Source organism: Epinephelus moara, chromosome 8 (assembly GCF_006386435.1).
Source record: "Epinephelus moara isolate mb chromosome 8, YSFRI_EMoa_1.0, whole genome shotgun sequence".
In the NCBI taxonomy this organism is placed as follows: Eukaryota; Metazoa; Chordata; class Actinopteri; order Perciformes; family Serranidae; genus Epinephelus; species Epinephelus moara.
Genome location: NC_065513.1, coordinates 23,569,593 through 23,583,028, shown reverse-complemented (window position 1 = coordinate 23,583,028; position 13,436 = coordinate 23,569,593). Strand labels below are relative to the sequence as shown.

General features: G+C 41.9%; 1 protein-coding gene across 1 annotated transcript in view; it reads right to left on the bottom strand.

Annotated features, from left to right (window-relative positions):
• The window catches only part of LOC126394237 (proprotein convertase subtilisin/kexin type 5-like), a 95,424-nt gene that overhangs the window by 54,015 nt on the left and 27,973 nt on the right, over positions 1 to 13,436 (bottom strand). Inside the window, exons 9-13 of the mRNA XM_050050941.1 lie at positions 10,183 to 10,300; positions 3,734 to 3,922; positions 2,912 to 3,048; positions 2,232 to 2,363; positions 1,961 to 2,063 (exon numbers count right to left, since the gene is read on the bottom strand). Of these exons, the coding sequence (XP_049906898.1) occupies positions 1,961 to 2,063; positions 2,232 to 2,363; positions 2,912 to 3,048; positions 3,734 to 3,922; positions 10,183 to 10,300 (679 nt within the window). The remainder of the gene's footprint in view (positions 1 to 1,960; positions 2,064 to 2,231; positions 2,364 to 2,911; positions 3,049 to 3,733; positions 3,923 to 10,182; positions 10,301 to 13,436) is intronic.

The following is a 13,436-nucleotide window of genomic DNA, read 5'->3' as shown; positions in this document are numbered from 1 at the left end:
TTCTCTTTATTTGCCTGTCTCTGAACCCCCAGAGGACTTCACACTCTTTAAAACAATCAGATGTTGTTGAAGTCACATATAAGAGCCAGACGCATCTTCTGGCTGTAGCTTTGAAGCTCAGGTGCACTTTTTAAATTAAGAGAAGGGGGAAAAAAAGCAAATCTGTTGAGAGCAATTACGTTTACATTTTCATGTATACTTTGAGAATCTAGAAACTGTGTATTAAAGTGAGAAAGGTCAGTGAGACTGAGTGGAATTTAATAATGCCACCTACGTGCTGCTCTCAACAAGTTATAATATATACAACAGGTGCAAAAAAAAGTTTATTCACTCACTCACTACATGAGTAATCCTTGTATTTCTTAATTCACCTTCTGTTGATATTCATTCAATTCATGAATAAGTTGATTGAGCCTGAATCTTTGTTTGAAATAATTCCCAAGGTAAGAGGAGGAAGAGGAGAGACACAAATGCAGTTTCTAAATGAAGATGTGAAGCAGTTCAAGCAGTTTGGGTTAGTGTGGTGTTATATACGATCGAGACACAGCACATTGAGGCCCCACCCCAACTGGAGGAGAAAACAAGTCATCGCTCTCCAATGGATTTGCATTGTGTGAAAGTGCCTCCTTTTGATTTCCATCTACTAGCAAACAACAGAAATGGGATGCACTATCTACAGGGGTAAGAACCGTTGAACCCAGTCAAGTTGTAAATATTCGTTTGGGCAGGTGTGAACACAGCAATCGCACTCGGGTGCGCACCAAATCAACCGAACCGAGACCTTCTTTAAGAGCCGGTCTCGGTCCAGTTACGAACAAACTCTAGTGCTGTTCGTTTGTGGTGAGAGTGTGTCCCAACCTTGAACTGTGCCTTGTTTTCAAACTGTGTGGTTTGCCTAAAATGAACAATGACAGCAATATAGTCCACGATGACCAGCGCTAAAATCAACCTGCGTAGTTGTCCCTCCACTGTGACATTAGAAAGTGTTACATTTATCTTGCAAGTGTACTCTTCTTCAACATTTTGTTTACTTCCCGGCCAATCAACAGCATATTTCTCGCACAAGGCATTTTATCTGGTCCACTTGTAAATGCTGCCGTGAGAACACGAACCAACTCTACGCCATTATGCAACTTTGTAACAAAATTAGTCCTTGATTCAGACCAAAGCAAAGGAACGCTAGGTCTGAAAGCACCCTTAGAGTATGACTTGTTGTGCTCTGTCTCTATGTTCTGTCCAAACTTGTCGTATAAAGCTCCTTTCATACATGCACTGCAAACCTGAAATTATCTAGACATTACCAGGGGCGCTGTATTTAAGAACAGTTGTCCCAATTAGTTGGATTGGACATTAACTAGTCTCATGTAGTTGGAGCCCATGTGTGAACAGAGCAGGTAATAGTCTGGAAAATTCACAGCGAGTGAGTGGGTGTGCTGACGACATTTCTATCATGAGGCTCAAGGAAAACAAGAAGAAAACAAACATCTGAGGGTGAAGAAGATGGCTCACTTACACGAAGACGGCAACGAAAATGTCTAACTGGAAAGGAACTTCCATTTGTAAGGCCTGATGCCAAAATCCTCAAAAATTCAGCGAGAGACTATTTTTATGAACAAATTACAGACTGGTAACGTGACTGCGGTTTAATCCGCGTCATGTCTTGCCTCCTGCACAATCTACCCAGGCACCACCCCTCACACAGACCAAGTAGAGTATTTCAAGTGGACGAGACAGCTCCTGACACGGACAATCTCCTGCTGTGTGCTACATGTGTGGAAGGGAAACTTCTACTTAACTTCGTTAATACGAGAAAACGGCTCAAGAGAGACACAACCTTTGCTCTTGTTGATAAATCCCACTATTCCAAAGTATAGTCAGTACATTTTTATATATCTACTTTATATATTTATTAATTTACACAAGAAGAAGAAGAAGTATTGATTTTTTGGGGCATTCTGACCTGGTGTTGTTCTTGAACTTGAGGAAATAGTGGAGGCAGTTGATGCAGTGATGGGGTCCAGGACCTTCACAGCCATTCTCATTGCACTCAGGGTCACAGGGGCCTGGAGACACACAGAGGTGACTGTAGGAATAGGTCTTACAGTCTAATAACTTTTTTTATTGCGCCCTTTAATAACAGCCTTATTCCTAATGCATCAGTACAGCTCACTATCATTGTGACCAGACAGTAAAAATAGCAGACTTTGTACAGCTCTGGATTTATCACTCACCGTTGTACTCCTCTGTGAACTCCTCTTCGGTGGGCGTCAGCATGTCTGTGGAGCGGGGCTTATCGCTGCGCAGAGACGAGTACGGGTGCACAGAGGTGCCATACAGCACCAGTGACCACTCCTTCAGTTTGCCTGAGGAAAATAATAAAGAAGAAGAAAAAAATAAAGTCTTAGACGCAGATCCAGTCCTGATGGCAAGCAGCTGAATATTCTTTGAAATCTATTTGATTTGTATATCTGATAAACAGAGTTGTCATTATGGTCCACAAAAAACAAGAGTATAATATCACGCAGATGTGCAGAGTTTTCTCCTTTTTTGTGTTCAGTTGTAGCAGTTCAAACATCTTTCACCACTCTATAACTTATTCTGTATTTTCAGCTACAATAAGTGGAATATTTTACATTAAACTCTTCACAATGCACATGAGAAAACTAGGCACAAGTTACGTGGGATTATAGAGATCGACCTAACAGCTTCTTAGAAATTAATACTGTCCATTTGAGACTTTATTATGTTGTAAAATTAGTGGGTCATCGAGCAGTTAAGTTCACTGCCTCCAGAGCAACATGTGTGCTCCTGCTGGTCCTCTAAACTCTCTCCTGTTTCTACTCTCTGCAAATTAAATCAAACAAAATAATAATAATAATAACAATGAAAGAAATTAGCTACACTGTCATACCGGGTACTTTCTGGCTGCGGAGTTGAGAAGGTGAATCATAGATCTCTAGGACCCAGTCGCCTGCTGCCTTCTCTCCCCAGCAGTGGGTGGTCATAAACTCCCAGTTCTTAAAACCCTCCATGGAGTGATCAAACAACCTGCACAACAAGAACACAAGCACGCACACACACATGCACACACACGTACACATACCCATACAAACATAAACACACACACGAAATCATACACAAGATATCAGATGAGGACACAACTCAAGTAGTGCAAATACAAGTACAAACAACCTCAACCACTCAACCAAGTACACTCAGTCTCTAATAAACAGCAGACAAACATGGTAAAGGACTGCGGTTTATCTGAGGTAAACATGAACTAGCTACATAATACACGACATCCAGTATGGTGCTCGTGTTAACAAAGCAAGCATAGAACAAGTGAATCCACATTTTTTCGAGGATAAAAAGTTTTCTAAATGGATACTTTGCCAGTTGCCAAGCAGCTCTGTATCATAACAATATGGGTTGTAGATGAACTACGGTAAACTTCCCTCCTTCTTGCCAGGAAAAAACTGCTAGATTACACCATCCATTGTATTTTCGCTGGCTCTAGGACTGTTGCTCAAATTACATATTGTACTACCTCTTTTTTGTACACCTCCCTGTTTTCAGAAACATATTTCAGTGCAATGTTTGGCTGTCATACGACAATATGTGAACAAGAAGTGAGCCCCTATACTGTTTCCTGTATTGTGAAAAACAGAAGCTGGAAAGAAAATAAAAAAAATAAAAAAACGGGCTTCCAGGAAGTGCACCAAGCTTTGTTTACCTGTTGGCAAGCAGCTGAGACTTGGTCCCTGAGGGTGAGGTCAGATTGATTGACAGGTCCCCACGGCGGGTGTGTGTGATTGTGATACGTACGACCACGTGCTCCAGGTAGATCACGTGGTGGTTGGGGTTGTCAGTGCATCCTGTTGCTTTGTACACCGACCGAACCACATGCTCTGGACGGATAGTTCTGCAGGACAAGATGGGAACCAGTTAAGAAGGAGGACACGAGGAGAACATACACACAAAAACAGAGATATTAACAGCTTGGTATTGTTTTTAATCAGTGTATGGAGTTATCAATCAGCCTACTGAAGGACACAAGACACCACCAACACACAACCAGCTCCACTGACAGAAAGTGGGAAAACCATAAAACACTTTTGCGAGCATTGCGGCCTTAACCAGAGAGATTTGCTGGGTGTACCAGTGCATTTCATTGCAGCAAAAAATATAAAACAAACAGATAAACAGGATATCAGATATTACTGCAGAGCAGCTGGCTAGTCGGGTTAAAACCTTATCACATAGATAAGTTACATATCACTTATGATAAATGTAGGCTGTCAGACCCTAAGTGATATACTTGTCTTTCAAATCATATATCTCTCTATGAAGCTATGATACAGTTTTTTTGAGTGAAGAGGAAGTGCATTTAAAGCTACTAATTAGTAAGAGCTCCCATCTTTACATTTCAGGGTTTCACGTGCAGATTGGACCCTGACAGCTGGCTAAAGCTGAAGGACTCCCAAGTGACCAGATGTATATCAATTACTAACCCGTGTTGCGTTAAATTTGTGAAGAAAACTTTTTTTTCCCCTGCATGCCTCCACAGTGAAGGAAGAGTCCAAAACAGACAATTCTTCTTGATTAATTGAGGTCATAGGCGACTGTGTTTTACAACAGCAAAACTATATCAGAACATCAGTTTACAAACTCTCACACAGTATAATCAAAGTCTCATTTATCCAGAAATATGCTCAGTGCTTCCCAAACAGACAGCCCTTTGCGACAGGGAACTGAACTAGAAGTGAAACTTAGCAATGCTCTCTTTAAAACCAGACTCCATTGACAAAAACAGTAATTTTACCTTCCTGAACAACGGAGATGCTGGTCTACCACTGCTTTGATCAGTTTTTTTTGTGTTACTGTGTGATCTGGGTGAATGCAAACTAATGTCTTAAAACACCAAGGTCACAGAATAACACTAACTAATTCATTGATGCAGGCAGCGGTAGACCAGCAGCTCCCGTGTTCAGTGAGTTAAAATGACTGTTTTTCTCCACGGACTCTGGCATTGAAGAGTTTCACTTCCTGTTCAGTTCCACATCAGAAAGGTTGTCTGTTTGGGAAGCACTGAACATAGATGGATAATGAGACTTGGATTATGTTGCACAAGTTGGGTGAACGTTTGTAAACTGATGTTGTCATATAGCTTTGCTGTTGTTAGACGGGAATCCTTGCAACTTCGATTTCATCAAAAATTTTCTGTACTTGATTCTTTGTTCAGCGTGGAGAATTCAACATAACACAGGGTGAGTAACTGATATACAAACGGTCATTTGTGGAGTGAAGTGTTGCTTTAAACTGGACATCATCTTCAAAACACAGGATTTAGCTGCTGAATGTAACTCTGTGGGCCCTCGGTCATAATGATTTTTCAGGGATTGAGGTTGGGGACTGTGACTGTCTCCCTACACTGAGACATTCTGTTCAGTCAACTCACCAAAAAAAAAAAAATCAATCTGTTAATGACTGACGTAACACTCAATATCAAGTTTCAATACACTGAGGCAATCAATGTGTACTTCGATTTAACTTCTTCCAAAAAACAAAGAGCGCGCACAAACGGTTCGCACAAGAGGTTTTCCATTTCTCAAACCTCAACCAGCCAAAGAAACCAAGTACCATGAGCACGATGAGAAAGACAAAGATCATTATTTGTTCTGTCCGCTATGCACAGCCACTGAACAGCCAACGCAAACATCTAATGAACCCTTGAATAACATCTGTGGTATGATCTAATGTACAGTAACAGCGGTAAGACAGAAACACTGAAAACATGGACAGGTCCAGCACAGGGGACGATGAACACTATCATGGCAGAGCAAAGCTTTTGATAATGAGTCATACACACATTACTGCTGCACAACAGTGATACATAAAGCAGCTGAGCCAACTCGGCTCAGTACTGGATTACATGCAGGGTTATTTGCTGGAGACTGGTGAATTCCACTTTCTAGCAAAATAACATATAAAAGCACTTCTTTAATTACTTCTTTTTGTGGGGTAGAGGGTTAGAGACAATTATTGCAGCGACTTGTGTCGTTTGATTCTGTATTGGAAACCATTTCATTAGACGCCCTGTTGTCAGGGTTACGATGATGGTGATGACATTTTAAGAGCCTAAGTGATACAGCACAGATGTTTATCATTAAGAAGAAAATTACTCCAAGACAATTATCGGCTGGTAAAGATTGCCTTTAGTTGTGCGATGAAGATGAAGTATTTTTTCCTGGAACGACATTTTACTTAAACTTGGCTTTAGGTTTAAATGAGACAAAAAGCAACACAACTGCGTAATTGATCACTAAAAGTTTTCTGTTTTGTCATTCAGCTAGTGTCCGTCGAGACCTAGAAAGATTTTAGTTACAGTCATAAATACCTGCTTTAATCATTCGGCTAATTGTTCTCTCAGAAGTTTAGTGTGGATGTGACCATGTGAAATGTTGAGTAAGTGACTGTGTTGGCTGTTGGATCACTCTATTGATAATTAATTACAGCTAAATACGCCAATTTGTTTGTGAAAGGCCAAATTTGGCCAGCAAGATGAATTTATTGACTTCCATTAGGGGATGTATTGTAAATGCATGTGTTTCAAACTTCTGACATTGGTTACACAAATTCACTCATCTCATATCAATTAGATCAGAAAATTTGTATGAAAGTTGTCAAAGTGGTTTATTATTGTTTAAAGCAGTGCGTTATGAATTGTTTTTCCCAGAACAATCCATAACAATTTCTCCATTTGTCCTTCGACTCCGTCTCCAATCATTTACATAATTCTCCAGGGACTAATAGTCAATACAAACAATTAACATTAAAACCACTAAAAAAAAACAGAGAAATACAGCAGAAAACTGTGTGAGCTCAGGGAGACGTGATGGAATGAATAACATAGGGAAAGCACTGATTGTCTCTTTCGTAAGCAGTCGAAGACTGTTTGGAAGGCGGACAGCAGTAATGGCTGGGGAGTCTAAGGCTGATATCACAGCTCTGGCTTCTCCATGACACAACACAGATAACTGAACCGTACGCATGGGACCGAGCAGAGCAGATGCACAGCTGATTACCACCAGCCTGATTGCGCACAGATCAGGCAGTTTTTCCTGGTGCGTGCTCCAAGTGGAGTGAGGCGAGCGATTGCAGACAGACATTACCGAACGCAGTCAGAGGGGCCAGCCAGAGGGTGTGTGGGAACACACCAGTGAGGTGACGGCTGCACTCGTGTAGCGAGTTAGAAGCACAGAACACACACATCTGTAGATGTACCAACTGAGAAAAAGACACAGATAGACCTGCCTCCAAATACATTAACACATTGGATGAAAAAACACATGAGCACAGAGACAATTATACATGACTTTGATACTCAATAAAGGGATTTGTTAAGGGAAAACAATATTTCAGACTTTTTAGGGCAGTCTGAAAATACTGTTTTGTGCTGTGTTACATATTAAACTGTCATGACTTTTCTCTCTTTGTTCCAGAAATAAAACAAAGCCTTATGTTTCATGGTGATTGTCTACTTTTACTTCTTTGCAAGCCTGCTATCTGGCTGGATGGACGAGGGGTAATTCTATTTATGGACAAGGCTTAAGCTCCCAAACTGGACAAATGTCTGACTGACCATTTCATGCAGCTCTAAGGCTACTCACAAACACACTACACATGGAAAGGGAAGCTGAAATGACAGGGTGGTTTTTATTTCTTTCACGCAACAACACTGGTAATCTCTCCATGAGCCAGCACACACTACATGAGTATGGAGGTCTGAGCACGAGTGCCTCTGACACAGGCTTGACTTTACATAAGCCTCATATGGACTGACTTGTGCGCTGGAGCAGAACAGGCAGAATGACACTGATAATGCTGCAGTCGCTGGCCACCGAGCCAAACCAGTTCAGAGCCCAAGTTCAGCCAGTCAGCCTAACACAGAACAGTGCTCAGGCTTCCAGCTGCATCAAGAATAACAAGCTGTGAAGCCCTGGCTCTCTCCTTGTGTGTTTGTGTGTGTGTGTGTGTGTGTGTGTGTGTGTGTGTGTGTGTGTGTGTGTGTGTCTCTCTCTCTCTCTGTGTGTGAGTGTGAGTGCGTGCGTAGTAAAGGTCTTATATGAGAAGCACCCTGCCAGAACTAATGCTTGGCCCCTATCAAGGTACAGCTTGCACAACCGCACTCTCAAACACATGCTGGTGCATAAAACACCAGGGAAAGAAAAAAAAAAAAAGAGAGAGAAAATGAGAAAGATGTTTGTCACATATGTTGGTTTGAGAGTTGACTCACTTATCTGGCATTTCACTTTGAACTGCGAGAAGCTGCTGCAATAAATATACCTGTTTAACTACAGAATGGCTGTCCGTAAGTGTGGCAGGAGATTTCCAGGCTTACATTATGTGGACACCCCTCTTAACGAGCTGTTGGTTTGGCCTCTTTAGGTCTAATTAAGGAAAATCTTAAAGATTCAGCAAATAATGATATTTTAGACTATAGGGTGCTTCCACTTTTTTAGGAACAGTTTGGGGAAGTCCTTTTCCCCTCGCACAGATGCCCCTTTTTTCATGAACACGAAACGAGTTCTGATCTGGTTGGCCTCATTTTAAACCCTTCAGAGCATTTCAACCAAAAAATAAATTGGTTCACAAGCTGAAAAGTTGGTTCCCAGTTGGAACAAAAAAACAGCAGGTTTACCCTGACCTCAAGTGTGAACCGGGCTGACATCAAGTGGCATGTCATATTCTACAGGTTGCAAAAAGAGGATTGAGTCATGCACATAATAGTCTTTCACTTCAACCTATCATTAATAGTTGGTCCGTGCTTATTTTCTGGATACAAACTAATACTCACATTTAATCTGTGTGATGTCATATATTTTGTTGAGCTGCCGCTTAGCAAGGTGCTCTGAGTACATTTAAACACGGCTTATACTGCGAGAGGTAAAAGTGGAAGAGTTGAAAATGTGGAAAATAATACAGCGAGTTGCCATCTAGGTTCAGACTACCGAGCCTCCGTGTTTGTATTTTGTTTCCTGCATAAGTATAGGCACAACTTATAAACCCTGGCTGCACTAAGACTGTTTACTTCGGTTGTGAACTGTGCAACGCCCTCAGTTGATGACACATTCTTGATTACAACAGTTCCCCTCTGAACTGCTAAAAACGCTGCTTCGCTATATCACCAAGGTTCCAAGAATCCTGAACAGACCCGGTTTAAGAACCACAGCTAATTTGGCTAAAACAGAGTGAGGACGAAAGGGTTTTCCAAGTTTTTTTATGTAAGAAATTGACTTGCCTGTACAGAAAAGTTTAATGACAACATAGTAGTGTAATGTCTGTGTGTCCACATACTTTTGGCCATGTACTCTATTCATTAGTGAGCTCAACAACTGGTCTGGTCACTTGGAAGGGCAGCTTGTCAGCACTTCAAATTAAGCAATTGTAACTTTCAAGCTAGTGTATCAGGACATGTTTCTATAGCCCCTTTTCTGCTGCCAGATTTTCCGCGAATGTTGAGCCATTTTGCCGGCAAGCTGCGAGCGCTTAGACACACAGAACCGGATTGGCAACTTTGATCCTCCCCTTCGCCTCGTAGGGTAGTCATATTGGCGGAACCCTCTTACTTCAAAAAGACCGAGGCGACCTTCCACAACGGAAGGGGCTGTTGAAGACTTGTGGGAGGAGCTGTTGATGACGCAGCATGTGCGACCCACTGGCGGTGGATAAACAGGAAACAGCTGATAACAGGAATTAGCGAGCAGCTGGTAGCAAGAGGGAAACACAAACCTGACAGACACTGTAAAGATGAGCAACTAAGGAGACAAGGAATTGCGCGCCCTCCTTGCCCTCGCAAACGAAGAGGCCGTTAACAGTCAGATGACGGGGACAGTGAGGAACGGGCCGACTTATGAGAGAATCGCCGAAGGACTGACCAGCCGCGGCTTCCCTTCCCTTCACTGTTTACGTCACACGCTGAGCTACACATTTTGTTACTTGCTCATGCCCCCCATTGCCCCGAAAAAGGCGCATTCTGTATAAACAAAAGTAGGTAGGCGGCATTTTGCTGCACTCCCCGATTTTGTTTTTATACTGCCAATGCTGAAAGAAGACTGACTGGGCTTTCCTGCAAATTTGCACAATTCCTATCTAAAAAGGGCTTGTGTGTGTTCGTTCTACCTTATTTGTCGGTCTGCGCTCTCCACACAGACGTGCTGAGGAGGTACTTGCTTCCATCGCTCCGCCTCCTTCACCATCGCCTCAGCGTCCATCAATCCAAAGCCGTACAGGTGGCTGACTGCAGGAGACGGTAAAAAAAAGTCACAGCTGATCAGACTGCTCCAACGCTGACTCTACTGGCTCTCATGCCAATGATGGTTTATCAAAACACTATTTATAGTTTAAAGTCTTACAGAAGATTTTGCTTTTTTCCCCGAACTCTAAAACATGCAACCACAAATAATATGAAAGGTCAGATTAAGAATCAGTGACAAGACTTCTGGACAAGTTTGTAGCCCTCCTTTAAGGCATCTAGTATTGTAATGTTTTTAAAGTCCTACTAAAGACTGTTATGTAAAAGCAAAAGTTCAGAGCATCAAGTGTTTTAACAGGTATTCTCTACTGAGGACACCTAAGGTACTTGTCTAGAAGTGAAAAAGAAAGTTTGGAAACCACTAAACTTATGGGTACAGCAGCTCAAATATGAATTCCTTCCATACTTCTCCCACTGCCCCCCCCCTCCCTGTTCTGGTTCTCTTTAGTTCCTCTTTGAAAAAACAGTCACTTGGAAAATCTCCAGGCACACTGGGCCTGCAGCCTGGCTGACCCCTAGTTCTCACTCTGTTGGGTTTCTCTCCCTCATACAAATACACACACACACGCACGCACACACACGCAGGTATGCATACACACTTAGACACGCACGCACAAAGTTAAGAGCAACCACCACATGGACCCTGACAGATGGCAGCTGGTGGCGCAGTAGTTAAGCAAGAAGGAAACATTTTTGGAAACTGCTCATCATCCTTCTTCTGATTGGAGAGAAACTAATGCAGGAGTCAAAATACTGCATATTGATTTCTCTGTAACTGCTCTGTATTGTTCTTTCCAACGCTCTACATCCCACTATGAATCTTAAATGCAACTGTTAGTTAACTGATGTGTTGAGACAATATTTACTGACAAAAATTTGACAGCCCACAGCATCATCCATGACACAGTCCTGCATTTAAACTGATGTGAAAACAAAGAGATCTGGATTTTCTTTCAGCGTCCTTTGACACAACCATAAACAATATATATCTATATATAAACTCTATCTGTAGTGAACTTTTGACTGATTTAAAGATAGTTTTGTGGGGTATAGGATAGGGCTGGGCAATGGACGATGACACTGCTGTACAGCACGGTGTGTGTTTGTCTGACAGAGGGAGTGACAGAGAGAGGGGGGAAGGTGGACTATATTAAGTAATGGGTCTGTAAGTTATTAAAAAGTAAACTCCAGTAAATTAAAAAAACAGGAGTCAGCCCAGTGGATTTGAGCGGATATTGATAAGTGACGGGGACATTGGAAAATCTTCACAATGGTGGCGACAAACTTCATTCATTCATTCATTTATTCATTCATCTTCTAACTGCTTCATCCTCTTGAGGGTCGCGGGGGGGCTGGAGCCTATCCCAGCTGACATCGGGCGAGAGGCAGGGTACACCCTCGCAGGGCTGACACATAGAGACAGACAACCATTCACGCTCACATTCACACCTACGGACAATTTCGAGTTATCAATTAATCTAATCCCCAATCTGCATGTCTTTGGACTGTGGGAGAGAACCCACGCTGACACGGGGAGAACATGCAAACTCCGCACAGAAGGGCTCCCACACCCGGGATCGAACCGGGAACCCTCTTGCTGTGAGGCGACAGTGCTAACCACCAAACCACCGTGCTGCCCGGCGACAAACTTAGTCACTAAAAAATACCACTTACTCAATCTGGCAGCCCACAATACATTTGATAGATGAAACAGAATTGTTACTTTTTAAGCATTCAACAAATGCCATCAGTACCACCACAAACACATGCCCCAGTGTTGGTGTGGAAGGAGGAATGTGGGGGAGAAGGGGTTTTTAAATGGGCTCAGTGGTCAAACACTGACTGCCAATGGTCCATTGACATCCATTGATCCAACCCTAGTATATTTTTTATTGCCAATCACTTAACAAGACTCTAGCATTAAGTTGATAAGTTATGGTGAATTTCCATCATGGCAATAATTGTGATTATTGTGTCCAGCATCTCCCAAAAGTCTGCTGGGCAACCATCAATAAAAACTGTGCAAAAAAGGCTGCTTACACACTAACCTCAAAATGCAATGCAAAAGATCTTAATCAAGCACTGGCATATTTTTTATCAAAATATATGATGCCATTTTAAATAGTTGAAAGGCCTGGGGGTTTTTTTAGATCGTTTTTCACTGTAAAAATATGTGTGTCTTATCTGTGATGCAATATAAATATTTGTTTCTGTAAAAATGTAAAGTATGGGCCCAAGAATCTATGAACTATCAAACTGACATGGTTGGAAGCCAACATCAACGCAACACAAGAGCAGTGCTCCTCATGTTAATGGTAAAATAGCAAGAGGCTCATTTTTCTACACTATGATCTCCTTATGGAACAACCTTCCCCTGCATGGTAAACAAAGCCAAACAACAGTTTTTAAAACAAACGTTAAGGAGGATTTGTGGGGAGGGTTGATTGTTGTTGACTGTTAACTCAGTTTCTGTAGCCCTACATTCACCATGGGGGTACCACAGCTATAAAGAGGTGTCTCCTACCTTATCTCTCCCCTTTTGCTGTTGTGCTCTGTGGGAGAGGTGAGCGACATTGCTATCGTAGTTATTTCTGTGTTTTAGCGCTGTTAAGATGTTCATTTTATGCTAACATAATCCTGTGTCACTTAAATTGTGTAGGGGCTCGGGGTTAAATGGTTGTATTTGACAGAGGATTTTGTTTTCACCTCTTGTTGCCAGGAATAAATAGAGATGGCCTCCAAAGGTTTCCATGGTCTGGGCCTCTTCATATCAACAGACACTAGGGTCCACCAGTTACGTATTGTTTGTTGTTTCCATTAAGGATCACATTGGAAATATGTGTTTTTAGAAAAGCACTGTCCTCTGGGATTTTAGAGTCACGTTTTGAGTCATGATGCTTTTAAATTCCTAATAAAAATCAAAGGAAATAATAAAAAAAGTGAGTCCATATGTTTTAAGCATATTTCGATGATTACTGGTTAATATCGTTAATCCCACTTATTTTCACCAGGATAATCGTGAATTTTTCATATCGTCCTGTAACTAGTTGTGTAGAACTAAAAAAAGATACTGAGATTCGTTCCAAAGCAATCTGATCCTCGGTGTGTGTGTATGTGTGTG